Consider the following 12190-nt stretch of genomic DNA (forward strand, 5'->3'; position numbering starts at 1 on the left):
AGGGGATTATTTAATATTTTTGATTGTGGCCATACATCTGAAAGAGAAAAAAAAACAAGAGCCCAGGGTACTGCAGTTGCCAAAAGCTGGGTGTTTGGTGTTCAGCACACAGAGCCTTCACTGGGGGTGGGAAGAGCTCTGGTTCCCCACGGCACCTCTCTTTCATGTGGTTTGGAGGCACTGAGCAGAAACTGGGGGTTTCTTATTCAGCAGGTGGGGAGAAGAGATTATGTGGAGCAGGGAGAACATCAGAGAGCTGGCAGCGAGGGTGGCCCGCTTTGGGGTTTGCCTGGGGGGGGGTTGATGAGATCCCAGGCATGGTCTGTGGTGCCCAAACTCGCCGGGCCCTGGCTGGGGAGGGCAACCAGCCCCAGCTGCGGTGGGGGACTTGGGGGGCCCCAGCTGTGGTGGGGGACCTGGGGGACCCCAGCCCTCACAAAAACACTACTGTGAGGTCACCCCCACGGTGAAGGGCTCCCCATGGGAGCAGTTTACTGCCAGCCCCTTCAGCACTGCGGGTTATTTTGGGCTGTGCGTGGGCACGCGAAGGCATCAAAGTAATTCAGGTGCACAATTTCAGCCCAGGGGATTCTCTGCATCTTCCTTCTGCCAACCCCTGGGTTTACCTCTGTTTTGGAGATTTGCTGTTGGTACTGCTTGCATTTAGCCCCTGTGGGGACACCAGCCTGCCTGACCCCTATCACTGGGTGCAGCTCTGCTCGGATGCCCACATTAGAGGTGAGCTGCCCGAGCCCGATTTCCAGCCAGGGTTTCTGCTTACAGATCCTCCAGAAAGCAGGCTCCTCCCTGCCTTCGTGCCAGGAAAAGCTCCCTTTCCTATTTGGGCCTTTTCCCTCACCTTTTGACACCCTCTGTACATCCTGTGTCACCCACTTGCTGTGGTCCGCTGCCCTCAGGGACGTTGAAGAAGGGCACGGTGTTCCCGAGGCCACAGATCTGGCAGGAGGCGATGGGTGGAGAGCACCTCCCCTCCCTTTGCACAGGGCAGGGGGTCATGTCCCTGGCACTCTGGCCTTCTGGTAGAGGGGGGCCACGGAGCCGAATTCCGGCTTGTGGGGACAGACACAGCTGGCCAGGCACCGTGGCATCGGGCTGGGCGGTGGCGAGAGCCCGGGTACGGCTCCGGTGGCACAGCCACGCTCCTCCCGCCGCACCAGCTCACACACCCAGCTCCGGAGGAGCCCCACTAGCGAGCGGCTTGCACCCCACCATGCTGCTCGCGAGCTCGGATGGGACCCCCACCCCCTGGGCAATGCTGGGTTCAGCTCTCCCTTTCCCACTGTGCCCACAGTAAACAGCGCTTAATTTGACTGCGTCCACCATTACAGCATGTGTTGTAGGTGGGTGGGGGAAACTAGCCCCGTGGGCCTTCTGTATCCTATGCCAAACTATAAAAAAATTCAGATTTTTCTATCGTAACATTTTGTGATGCAGGAAGACATAAATCCCAAAGATTTGGCTTTTTAATGGCCTGTTTTGTCTGAGGGAAATGAGAAAGCTCATTGTCCTTAAAGTGCACAAAGCCCTTATGCCACCAGAGCGAAGGTCTCCTGGGAAGGGCTCCGAGCTCTGCAATGTCCCTTCCCCTCCTTTCTCCTGAAGGTGCCAGTCACAAGAGTGGGAACAAACCCTGGCCTCAGAGCACAAACCCAGTTATGAAGAAGATGGATTTTAAATATGAAGTTAATGTAGGTTGTTACTATTTTATCAAACCCTTTGCCTTCTATTTAAGAAGCCTGGTTTGGAAAAAATTATTGGCAGGGTAGTACCCTCCTTCCAAGTACTACATTGCTTCTATCAAAGCATGTGCACTAAGGTAGCATGGGAAAGGTTACGTATCCTGCCCCAAGAGAATTTCCCTTAAGCAAACTAAATAATTTTTTGAATTATTTCCAGCACTGCCAAGTCAGGGAAAACCCACAGTGTGTGTGTACTGGCACAGAGGACAGCCCTGGGCACCCACAAGGCTGACAGCTCCTGAAACTCTCAGAGTTCACACCAAAGGGAAGGGGGGTCAACAAACACTTTGAGCCTCTTTAAACAAAAATTGCTGCTGAAAGGGGAGCTGCAGTCCTGTTCCAGGCTGTCCTACCTCAGTGTAAGCATTGGTGCAGCTTTGTCATGGAATCTCTGCATAACTTCAGCTGGGAGGGTCCCAACCGTCCGCCCCACACGCCGGCAGCGTCGCAGCCAGGCCCGCTTGCCGAGGGCGGCAGCAGGCTGAGCTTTCTGTATCTCTGAGGTCAGAGATCCCACCACCCCACTGAATCCCCATTGCAGCCTGTGACCACTCATCACAGATTTTTTTTTTCCCCCCTATACCTTAGAATTTGTTGTAAGCCATGTCATTTGAGAGGTGGGGAAGGTGGCAGGTTACAGAGCATGAGGAACCCCACCGGCCCCTGGGTCAGAGCGCATCCAAAACCTAACTTGAAATACGGTCAACTCCAAGCTAAGGAATTCGAGATGGCAAGCGTCTGGGATTTCAGCCATGTTTGTTTTATTCCCTGGTTGCCTCAGAAAAAGGCCCTACGAACAGGAGGAAAAAAAGCAAAAGAAACATCAAAGCCACGAACTCTCCTGCTTTCTGCTGCTGTCAGCCACACAGAATCCTGCGCTGCCCGTGTGCGGAGCTCGGGGCCGGCAGCGAGCTGAGGCAGGCTGGCCAGGGCCCCGACCACGGGCAGAGCTGCCCAAGATACAGCCCAAGCTATAAAGGAACAGCCAGATTTGTAACAGTCTGTGGTCAAAACCTCACGAGTTCCACTGGGAACCGCAATTTCTGGGGACACCTGGGTCAGGCTTTGGTCACTTTTGCTTTAGGAATCAAGAGGCTCCAGCTCCTGCCTCCACGCTGAGTGTCATGTGTTGGGACGCGCTGTAAAATTGGTGTCTGCTGTGGCTGTTTGATTTGATAAAAACTAGTTATTTTTCAATTTATCATGCCTTTCCCTATTTCACTACAGGCAATCTTCAATCTCCATGGCCCTCAAGTTGCCAATGGCATGTACCCATATTTCGTCAGGGAACAAAGGACACAAGTGGATATTCTCAGAAATCGTAAATGCACCGGTCAGCCCAAACTCCTCCACTCACACATCCCCCTTCCAGCAACTTTCCCTCTGCTAAGGTGCCAGCCTGGCCTTTCCCCAAAGATCTTGGCAACTCCCTTCTGGCCACGAGCTCAATGCAAAATTACAGAGCTGTTGCTTCATTAAATACTTCAGACAGCAGGACCATGGTGGAAAACAGACACGATTCACAGTCTCTTTTGGCTGGCCTTGATGCTGACCTGGCGTTTTGGATCTTGAAAAAACAAGCTGGGAGACTTCTCCTTTCCCAGGGTCCACCTTTGTAAAGTTTTACCTGCTTCACTAGTAGGTACTTTAACAGAAGCAGAGCAGACAGGAAATTGGAGTCTTGTCAAAGTTTGTTGTTAAATCATGTGCAAATGCAGGTGATTTCTGAAGATCCCACTGCTAACACAACGTACATTTTGTGCTTCACAAGCAGAATGAGATACATTCCTAGGGCATGACTCTGCATCAAAGACTCAGCCCAAGCCATGTTTCTAGCTTAAGCTGGAGCAAACACAAAGGTTCAGTTTCACCAAAACAGCTCACAATTGGTCTGCATCCAAGCAACCTTCAACTACGGCTGCTTAGGAATTGCAGTGCCTTGTATGCTAAAAATAACACATTACTTGCATTTATTTTAGAAAGAAGAGTTACTACAGGTGCACACCTCCTCCCGTTCAGTTTGGGATGGAATTTATTTGGAGACTTTTTTCCTCTTGAGAGGCTCCAGCTCATTCAGCACCTGGTGTGTCTGACAGCAGCAGCAAATTCCTCACCGCAGCCAACTTCACCCTCCTGCTGCACTGGCCTCTTCGTACAAAGGTCTTGGGCAGACCCCATTCAGTGAATTTTAGCAGCCCAACTCGTGCATATACCACATTCTCCTACACACCCCCAGAAGTAATAGCAAAGCTATTTTTTTCCTCCCCCAATTCCTACAATGCACACTGCTAAAGAGTCCTGCTCACTGTAGTAGAGTTCAAGCCAGAAAGTTTTTCTCTGGGGCTCGAAGTAGCTTGTAAGAATAACTTTGAGAGTTATTTGCAAAACTGAAGAGACACTGGCAAGAAGAAAGTTGATCAAGTACTGTCAGCACTTTGCAGAGTAGGAAAACATACCTTGTATTTGAGAACTTTGGAAAAACAAACCTAAATTAACATTCATGACTTTTTTATCCAGGCCACTCTATTAGTGCTGAAGTAAACTGCAATCATAATGCTTCTGTTAATAGGGCTTTTAGTAATATCTCAGAGTCAGCTAAAGTATTCTTATTACCAGGGTAATTTCACTTCACTTCTAATAGAGCTTTCCACAGCCCAGAATACCACACGTCATCCCTTACGCTGTGCCACCCCAGGGGAAAATCCAGCCTTTGCTGGAAATAGAACAAGGTTTCCCCAGGATCTTTGGAGGACTTTAGTTCTATCCACACTCCCCCAGCTGTACCACTGTAACAACTGGACAAAGCTTTCAGGTGTGAGAACGAAGTGTCAAATACTGTGAAGTATAATGATTTCAAGCACCAAGCCTGAAACATGAGGAACCTCTCCAGAGGTTAAATAGGTAAATGTGCTATAGTTGAGCTTAGGCTCTTTACATCCTCATTGGATGAGCTCCCCAAGATGGTGCTTGCAAGGCCCTCCTCCTTCAGTGTTTTACCAGAAAAGCTCATTTTGAATAAGCAAGGCTAAAGCTTTTACTCTTTCCTCACCATGCTTTTCAATAGCCATGCCTGCATCCCAACCCCTACTTATAATGGGCATGGACACCTCTTCCCAGCAAGTTTTCTATCTCAAGTCAAATTGCCCTTTCCTTGAGGAAGGCGCTATTAGTGGGGCAAACTCCTTTTATCCATGAGCAGCAGGTCTTCATCAGCAGGTTAAGCTGGCACTCCTGCAGGGCACAGTAATGTGCAGAAAACAGCCAAAACACTGCTGAGCACTAGTTTTGCGGCTCAGCCAGGTTTTAGGATCCATCTCTTGACAAGCAGTAGCACTGTATTTACAGAATGCCCATGCAAAGGGAAATACCAACACTTAAACTGCTTCTTTTGTCTTTCAGGGAATACACCAGGACCTGGATCATATGATCTAGAGAGGGGCTATAGGGCTTGCTTGCCTCGCTCCCCCTGCATCATCATTCAAGGAATCAGAAGACCCAAGAAACATGAGACTGGGCCCTTTATAACTCTCTGAAGCAGAGGACCACAGGATCTCACCCCCTCAATCAGACTCGCTCCTCTTTGGTGATGAAATAAAGCACAAAAATTCAGTTCAAACTAGGACATGTACTTGTCCTAGTCACCACAAGAGAATTCAATGTCCTCTGCTTTAAGACAGGAAAAAAAGCTGGGCAAATAATCCAATCTTTTACAATAGAAACCCCACAGAGCCAAGATCAGAGGTTCCTCCTGGTGACGATAGGCTAGAGGAAAAGGCCGAGGTGCGTGCTGCCAGGCACAGGGAGCCATCTTCCCTGGCTCCTGCAGGATGCTGGCTGAGCAGCCACACCTCGGATGTCATTGCCAATAGGCACCAGTCAGAGCCCACCCATCCCCCAAGCACATGGCAGCCACTCTAGCACAGCATCAAGAGGCCAGCAGCCTGCAAAGTTACTTTCAAGCTTCAAAATGTGTTTGTGTCCTGGCTGTAGCAGTTCAGGGGACACAGGATCTGTTACCAGAGCACTTGCTTAAATGTCTGTGTGAGAACCATCACCTGCGGCAGGTGGTCCCCAACCAAAACCTGCTATTCATGCAGCATAGGACAGGGACAAATTAAGCCAGCAACACTGCGTGCAGACAACTGGGTCTTTTATTAAGCATTTAAGGTGCTACAAAATACTTAAGGAGCCTTCATATGGCAACTTCGTTTCTGCAGTCTTAGATCTGTTGAAAGAAGCAAATACAGCTCATTAGTGGAGTCTTTTAAGTCTAATATAGCCAGTTTCGCTGAGAGATGGATACTTACAGCTGGGCACTCAATTGCACCGTTATTGATGTCATCAATGATATCGTGTGGGTGCCTGCCATCGATGCTGCAGCCCACAGACTGGGCAGTTCCAAGAATCTCCTTGATTGTCCCTGCAGTGGGAAGACACAGCTTGTCAGTGCTTTCATAGGAAAAACTTTGAAGAATGTATAGAGAACTTGACTTTTCACACCCCTGAGCTGTCCTTCCCTCCCTCTGGGGTTTGCAGGCTGCAGCCACAGGCTTCACCAGGGGACAGCAAGCAACTTAAGCTAGGTCTAATGTATTGGTTTCCAACAAACACACCAGAAAGCACCACGTGTACCTTTCACCATCCTGTAACCTTCACCAGAAGGTGCGAGCTGCTCACAGCCAATACAAGGCGGTTCCTGTGGTGCTCAGTGCCCGAGAGCCAGACCAGAACCAGGCTCAGGCACTCCATGCAACCCCAGCACCAGTACTCACCTGAGAGCTCTCGAGCCAGGGACCTGTGCCGCATCTGCCGTGCAATGTTCACTATCTCATCAAAGCTGACACTGCCACTGTGCTTAACTATGAACGAGAGCAAAAGCATCAGTAAGTTCATGTCAACACAGGTACTTCCAGTTGCTTGTGTCACTAGAGAAGCACCATTCCCAGCACTCAGACCACACAGAAACTGGTGAGTTTACATGTGCAGTGGGGCTGCAATCAGCACGCTCGTTCCCAGACTTGAGCACAAAGTCACCCACAGTAACAACTCTGTTTCCTAAGCTGGCATTTTCTGTCAGCTCACCTCTGGACTGTACTAGTCACTGCATTACAAGACAAGAAACTGAACTCTGCTGGCAGAAACTACAGACCACGCCTCGACTCTGATGCTTAAGGAATGCCAGCTGCCCAAGATACAGCCCCACGGCACCCGTTTGCCAGTTTATGCTGAATAATGGAAGAGGCAGGTACCTATTCCCCTTTTGGCCCCAAAACACATTCAGAAGTAAAAAACAGAGGAAAACTTACTGTTTTTCTGCTTCTTCCTATCACGAGGAGGCTCCTTCAGAGCTTTGATAATCAGAGCAGAGGCAGAAGGAACAACCTCTATCTAAACAAAAAGAGATTAATTCCTCCCTCCCTCTAAGCAGAATTAGGTAGCTAATGAAGACACTCAACCAAGTGCCTGGAAAGCTAATTGCCAGAGCACTGTTTCCTGTTAGCTCACTAGTACAGAATGCTTTTCTGGTCTGCAGAAACTTGTTCCCAGCCTTTCGGCACAGGCCTCCCCACAACCAGAAGAGAACTGCTTCCTTGACTGGGGCTTCCTCTCAGCTCACCACTGGAATATACCAGCCACAGAATTCAGGACAGGTATAGTGGCGGGTGGCTACATGATTAGTTAAGAAGTTTTTTTGGTAATTTCTAGTGTTGCTTGAAATATTTTTTTCCTGGTCAGATATTCTGTAGAAGGAACAATTTATCTGCAACAGGACAAACAATCAAAATCTGCACACAAGCAGATCTCCCATCGCTCAGCCTGGCAAGCCCCAGGCTTCACACCCCCCCCCCCCCCCTCCCCGAGCCACTGCTGGATTTGAGCCAGAGGCACCCAGAAAGCTCAACACTCGTGTTTTAAGGTCTTTCCCAGAAGACCCCCACACATTTGCCGTGTGGAACTCATTTTATCCACCTCGGAAGGATGAAGGGCTGAGTCGACCCTGCCGGGATTTCAGCTTGTGGTTGGAGCAAGCCGAGCTGCTGGGCGCTCACACCACGAAGCCATCCCTCGTGGCGTTCAGTACCTGTGCTTGCCTGTTCTGGATGGTGAGCTTCACCGTGATCCTCAGCCCCTTCCAGTCACCCGTGGCCTTGGCAATATCATCACCGACCTTCTTGGGGGACTAAAAAGACACATCACGGTCACAAAACAGACCGCTTGGATGACAGCGGAGCAGCCCCACGCTGCGCCGCGCCCCACGCCCGTCACGGATTCTTTCACCGCTCTGTAACGTGGCTAAAAATCTTTGCTCCCGAGCCGGCCGGCCTCGGGACACGCGTGACCCCGCGCCGCCGCGCCCCCCGCGGTACGTACCAGGCCGAGGGGACCGATCTTGGGGGCCAGAGCGGAGGTGGCGCCGACCTCCCCGCCGGTGCAGCGCAGGTACACTGCGGACACAGCAAACGCGCGTCAGCCGCGCTCCGCCCGCCGCCCGCCCCCCCCACCGCCGCCCCGGCACGTACCCACTTTGATCTCGTTGGGGTCGAACTTGGGCGGCATGGCGGGGGCCGGATGGCGGCGGATACGGCGGTGGGGGGGGTGCTGGCGGCTGCCCGGTGCGCGGCGGAAAAGAGGGCGGTGCCTTAGCGGGTACCGGATATACCCGCCGAGATCTCGCGAGAGGGCGGTGCCGCGCGGGCCTCGCTGCGAGCGCTAGCGGCGCGGGAGCGGCCTTCCCGCCCAGGGGGCGCAAGAGCGCTGCGGGACCGCGAAGGGAAAACTCTGTGGTTGGAGCGAGGCGCTCTGGCCGTTTTGCTCGATGGTGCCGTGTGTGCGTATGTGTGTCCCGCCTCGCGCCTCCAGGCCGGGAGGTCACGTGACGCTGGCGGGGCGGTGCCGCATCATGGCGGCGGGGAGCGGTGAGAGGGGCCGGGGGGAGGTGGGCGGTGGGACCGGCCCCGGGGCCTCGGCAGCGTGCGCAGGGCTCTTCTCCCCTCAGCGCGGGGACGGGTTTCGCGGCGGCGACCTCTGCCCCGCGCCATGGTCCGGGGCTCCGTGCGGGGGTGAGGTCGTTCGGGCCGCGCTCGGGCTCCTCGGGGCGGCCAGGGCGGGCACCGAACATCGGTAACCGTGTGGACGCCTGTGCTGCCTCTGCAGAGGCGGCCGGGGGGTTCGGGAGCAGGCGGTGCCCGAAGCTGTGGGTGTGTTTGTTGTGGGAAGAGACGCTGCCTTCGCTCATTGTTGCTGCTTTCCTCAGGTGTCAGGGCCGGTGCTGGCAGCGCTCAGGCCTTCAGGCACAGAACGGCTCTGCTCTGGCTGATAAAAGAGTAAAGAAGAGGAGGACCGAGAAAGATAGCCTTTGGAAGCTGTGTGAAACCTGGGAGGGGGACGCTGCAGGGAGCCCCTAAAGAGAAGAAGAGAAAGAAGAGAGTAGTGACAATAAGGGAAAGAAAGGACTGAGAGGCAGAGCTGGAGCTGGTGAAGAAGAGAGATTTGTTTCAGGCATTGCCAGGGGAGGGCTTTGACAGGATCAGGCAGAGCCTGGTTATTACAGGGGGTGGTACAACTGTCATGACAGCTCTCCAGCACAAAGAGCAAATGTGCTGAGAGTAAGTTACAAAGCTGCAGTTTCCTTTCTGTGTCCTTCCTGAATCTTGTTCCAGTGCATGTTGGTCTCCAGGGCCTGCTGCTACTGCTGTTAGTTGCTTGATAACCTTCCTCTCAGTGAGCAAGACCTGCTGCCTGAGAAATGTCTGGTGACAGCTCTGTCCTTCGTGACTAGACAGCATCTCTGCAGGAGCCCAGCTCATCCACGTGCTGGCTCACTGCTGTGTTGCTGTGCTCCTGAGCATGTTTTCCCAGAGAAAATAAAACCTTTCATCTTTCCAGGCCCCCATCTTGTCTGTTACAGTGTCATGCTGTATTTATGATGTCCAGAATGTTTTAAAAATTAGGGTCTGGTTCTTTTTATATAGCCATGTTGCTGTTTCACTTTGATTACGTTTGTTTATAAAATTAGGGATTTGTTTTTATTTTGCTCTCAGCATCCAAGCAGCTGCAGACTGTGAAACCCACAGTGGATGTTCCCTCGCTCTTTCTCACCCAGTGTGTGTGTTGCTGCCGTTCAGGCAGGCAGAGCGAGTGCCTGCAAAGACCACTGGCAGCCGTTGAGACGTGGGCTTTGCAATTCATGGATCCTCACTTACTGCTGGGTGGGTGCTGTCCGAGGCACTTATAGATAGTTCTTTCAATAACTTAATAACTAAATATTACATCGTATAAAATATGGTCAGATACTAAAGGTCCTTATCATTGGCTGCTGAGTGCTACTCTCACTTGATGATGGTCAGCTGAGCACAAAAAGACAATGTCACAGAGAGAGGAACACCTTTGCTGTTTGCAGATTTGACATGTCTTTTCATTAAGGCAAATTTTGACATTTGAAGGCCCTTCATTTAACAAATCCCTCGTCCTTCATCTTTTGATCCCTGATACAATTCTTTTCCTGTTCAACTGCCTGTCCTTCAGCCTGTATGTCTTTATGTATTTTCTTGGGTGAAAATTTGATAATGAGCCGTAACAGAGAAACATGAGTTGGGACAAGGTGCACAAGGCTTCAGCAAAGAGCTGAACATGTTCAGCAAAGTTATGGATATCTTGCTGCAGACACCCTTGTCCTTCTGGTTTCTCATCTTTAAATTTCCTTTTGTCTCTGTGATGTTTGACCCTTGCTTATGGCTCTCGATTGCTTTCCTGCATTTCCAAACTGTAGATCCTGACAATGAACTTCCCTTCTTGCTTAATCTTCTGTATTTTCATTCTGGCCTCCCCTCCTGGCGGGAGGTGAGTCTGAGGGGCATTTCAGTAGTCTGAACTTGTTATCAGGACAGCAAAGTGGGATGGCAGGGAAAGACCCACGAAACTGTTGAGTTTGATTTTAATGCACAGAATGAGTTTGTAGCACCTTCTGCTGTGTCTTGTAGCTTGTTTCAGTAGAGTGGTATGACATCAGTACAGTGAAACAGGACATCCTCGCCTCTTTATTTCTGGAGTGAAATGAAGGGTGGTTGCTTGGATGCATTTAAGACTGAAGTTATATTTTGCTTTTACACTGAGGATTTGTCTACATAAAGCTCTGTTTGGCAGAGATCTCCCTGTGCAAGGAACGTCTCTGGCTGTATCCTGTGGGTACATGCTTTTCAGTCTAGTTTGAGACCAGTTTGTAGACGCAGAGGTGGCAGAGAACCATCTCTTTTATGTACAACACATGAGCTTCACTGAGCACTAAATTAACTGCATTGTATAGCTGTGCCATTTACTGGTGAATGTACTGGTGAAGTATTGACTCTTTTGTATTGGTTTTAAAACTGATTATTAAAACAATGTTTAAAAAAGTCATTGCAAAGCGAAACTCACAGTGCAAGTGTCATAGTGTGTATCTCCATTTGGACTTTGGGCAGCTGTAGCTCCTGCCTGGGCTGACCCTCTTTGCCGTGCGGTGCTGATCATGGCTCATTGGATTCCTTAAGTAATCCAAGGCTTCTGTCCCAGTCAGTTCAACTCTCCCCTGTTTGGGCTCACTGATGCTCTTCTGCTCTTCTCTCATCCCAGTCATGTCACTAAGGCAGATTCACTCCTGCCAGCATCAGCTCCCTTTGCGAGCCCGTGTTCACCAGCAGCCCTAACTCAGACTTTCTGCATTGCCAGTTTTTGCCCTCAGCTTTCATGCAGCCTCAGATGACCCCCTTTTTCTCCTTGATTTTATTGCTCAGCTGGTTCCCATCTCTTTTCCCAACATCCCAACTGGTACCTATCTAATTACCAGCTGGTCTCCCCATTTCTTGTCCAGCCTTAGCTTTCTGCCTTTCCCTCAAAATCTGCCAACACACTCCCTTTTTCTCTCCTACTGAGCCAGAGTCCTCTTCCAGAATCAATTCTGTTTTCTGCTACCCCTTCACCCACCTGTGATCCTGATTTCGCCAGGCATCTTACTGCGATTCACTCTTTCCTGTCTCCAGTTCAACTTCTCTTCCATTTACGCTTGAATCAGCTGGTGTCTTTGCGTACAGTCCAGTTGAATTCACAGAAAAACATTCCCCAGCTCTTGGTCCTGTAGTGACCCAGAACCACTATTTTGGGGAAAGTCTGGTTGCCCTGTAAGCCTAGACTGGAGTATGGCAATCTGACCTGGAGACACTCAGCCTGGGAGAAGCTCCTGAGTGCCTAAGAGGCCAGATAGTTCACCTGGCATGTGGCTGGGGCAGCAGCATTTGGCTCTGGTTTATAGTCAGAGTTTTTCTGAAGTTAGGTTCTTTTGGCTTTGCAGGCAGTTCTTAAACATGGGAAATAGATTTGGTTTTATAAGCCTATTAAAAATCTGACTAAGGTGTTTAAATAGAATCTTTTCAATTCACCATGTGACTAAAATGGGG

The 12190-nt window shown here is 50.6% G+C and overlaps 2 protein-coding genes and 1 non-coding gene across 7 annotated transcripts in view; 1 reads left to right on the forward strand and 2 right to left on the reverse strand.

Annotated features, from left to right (window-relative positions):
• Positions 1 to 5893: 5893 nt before the first annotated feature.
• On the reverse strand, positions 5894 to 8413 carry RPL12 (ribosomal protein L12). Its single transcript, XM_033000061.2, has 7 exons — positions 8282 to 8413; positions 8133 to 8206; positions 7843 to 7941; positions 7067 to 7148; positions 6533 to 6619; positions 6068 to 6180; positions 5894 to 5985 (listed from the first exon to the last, which is right to left on the reverse strand). The coding sequence occupies exons 1-7, from the start codon at positions 8316 to 8318 to the stop codon at positions 5980 to 5982; spliced, it is 498 nt and encodes a 165-aa protein (XP_032855952.2). The 5' UTR covers positions 8319 to 8413; the 3' UTR covers positions 5894 to 5979.
• On the reverse strand, positions 7296 to 7424 carry LOC116963459. The gene has a single exon (XR_004408181.1). It is a non-coding gene; the product is annotated as a small nucleolar RNA SNORA65 (small nucleolar RNA).
• A 132-nt stretch (positions 8414 to 8545) lies between the features above and the next one.
• Positions 8546 to 12190, forward strand: part of LRSAM1 (leucine rich repeat and sterile alpha motif containing 1) — a 28244-nt gene continuing 24599 nt past the window's right edge. For 2 of the 5 annotated variants that reach the window (XM_042786530.1, XM_042786534.1), the window contains exons 1-2: positions 8606 to 8677; positions 9016 to 9970. The gene's annotated coding sequence lies outside the window, so the exon portion shown is untranslated. Of the gene's footprint in view, positions 8678 to 9015; positions 9971 to 12190 lie in introns of all 5 variants that reach the window. The other 3 variants (XM_042786533.1, XM_042786532.1, XM_042786531.1) reach the window with 3 other exon arrangements.

This window comes from Tyto alba, unplaced genomic scaffold (assembly GCF_018691265.1).
Source record: "Tyto alba isolate M040663 unplaced genomic scaffold, T.alba_DEE_v4.0 Super-Scaffold_11, whole genome shotgun sequence".
In the NCBI taxonomy this organism is placed as follows: Eukaryota; Metazoa; Chordata; class Aves; order Strigiformes; family Tytonidae; genus Tyto; species Tyto alba.

Bases quoted from the DNA above. Each gene is read 5' to 3' on its own strand.
- RPL12 (XM_033000061.2), bottom strand. From the start codon at position 8,318: ATGCCGCCCAAGTTCGACCCCAACGAGATCAAAGTGG. The intron at 7,149-7,842 runs GTACTGAACGCC...CTTTTTGTTTAG, and splicing joins TCCAGAACAGGCAAGCACAG to ATAGAGGTTGTTCCTTCTGC. The intron at 6,620-7,066 runs GTAAGTTTTCCT...TCTCGTTCATAG, and splicing joins TAGGAAGAAGCAGAAAAACA to TTAAGCACAGTGGCAGTGTC.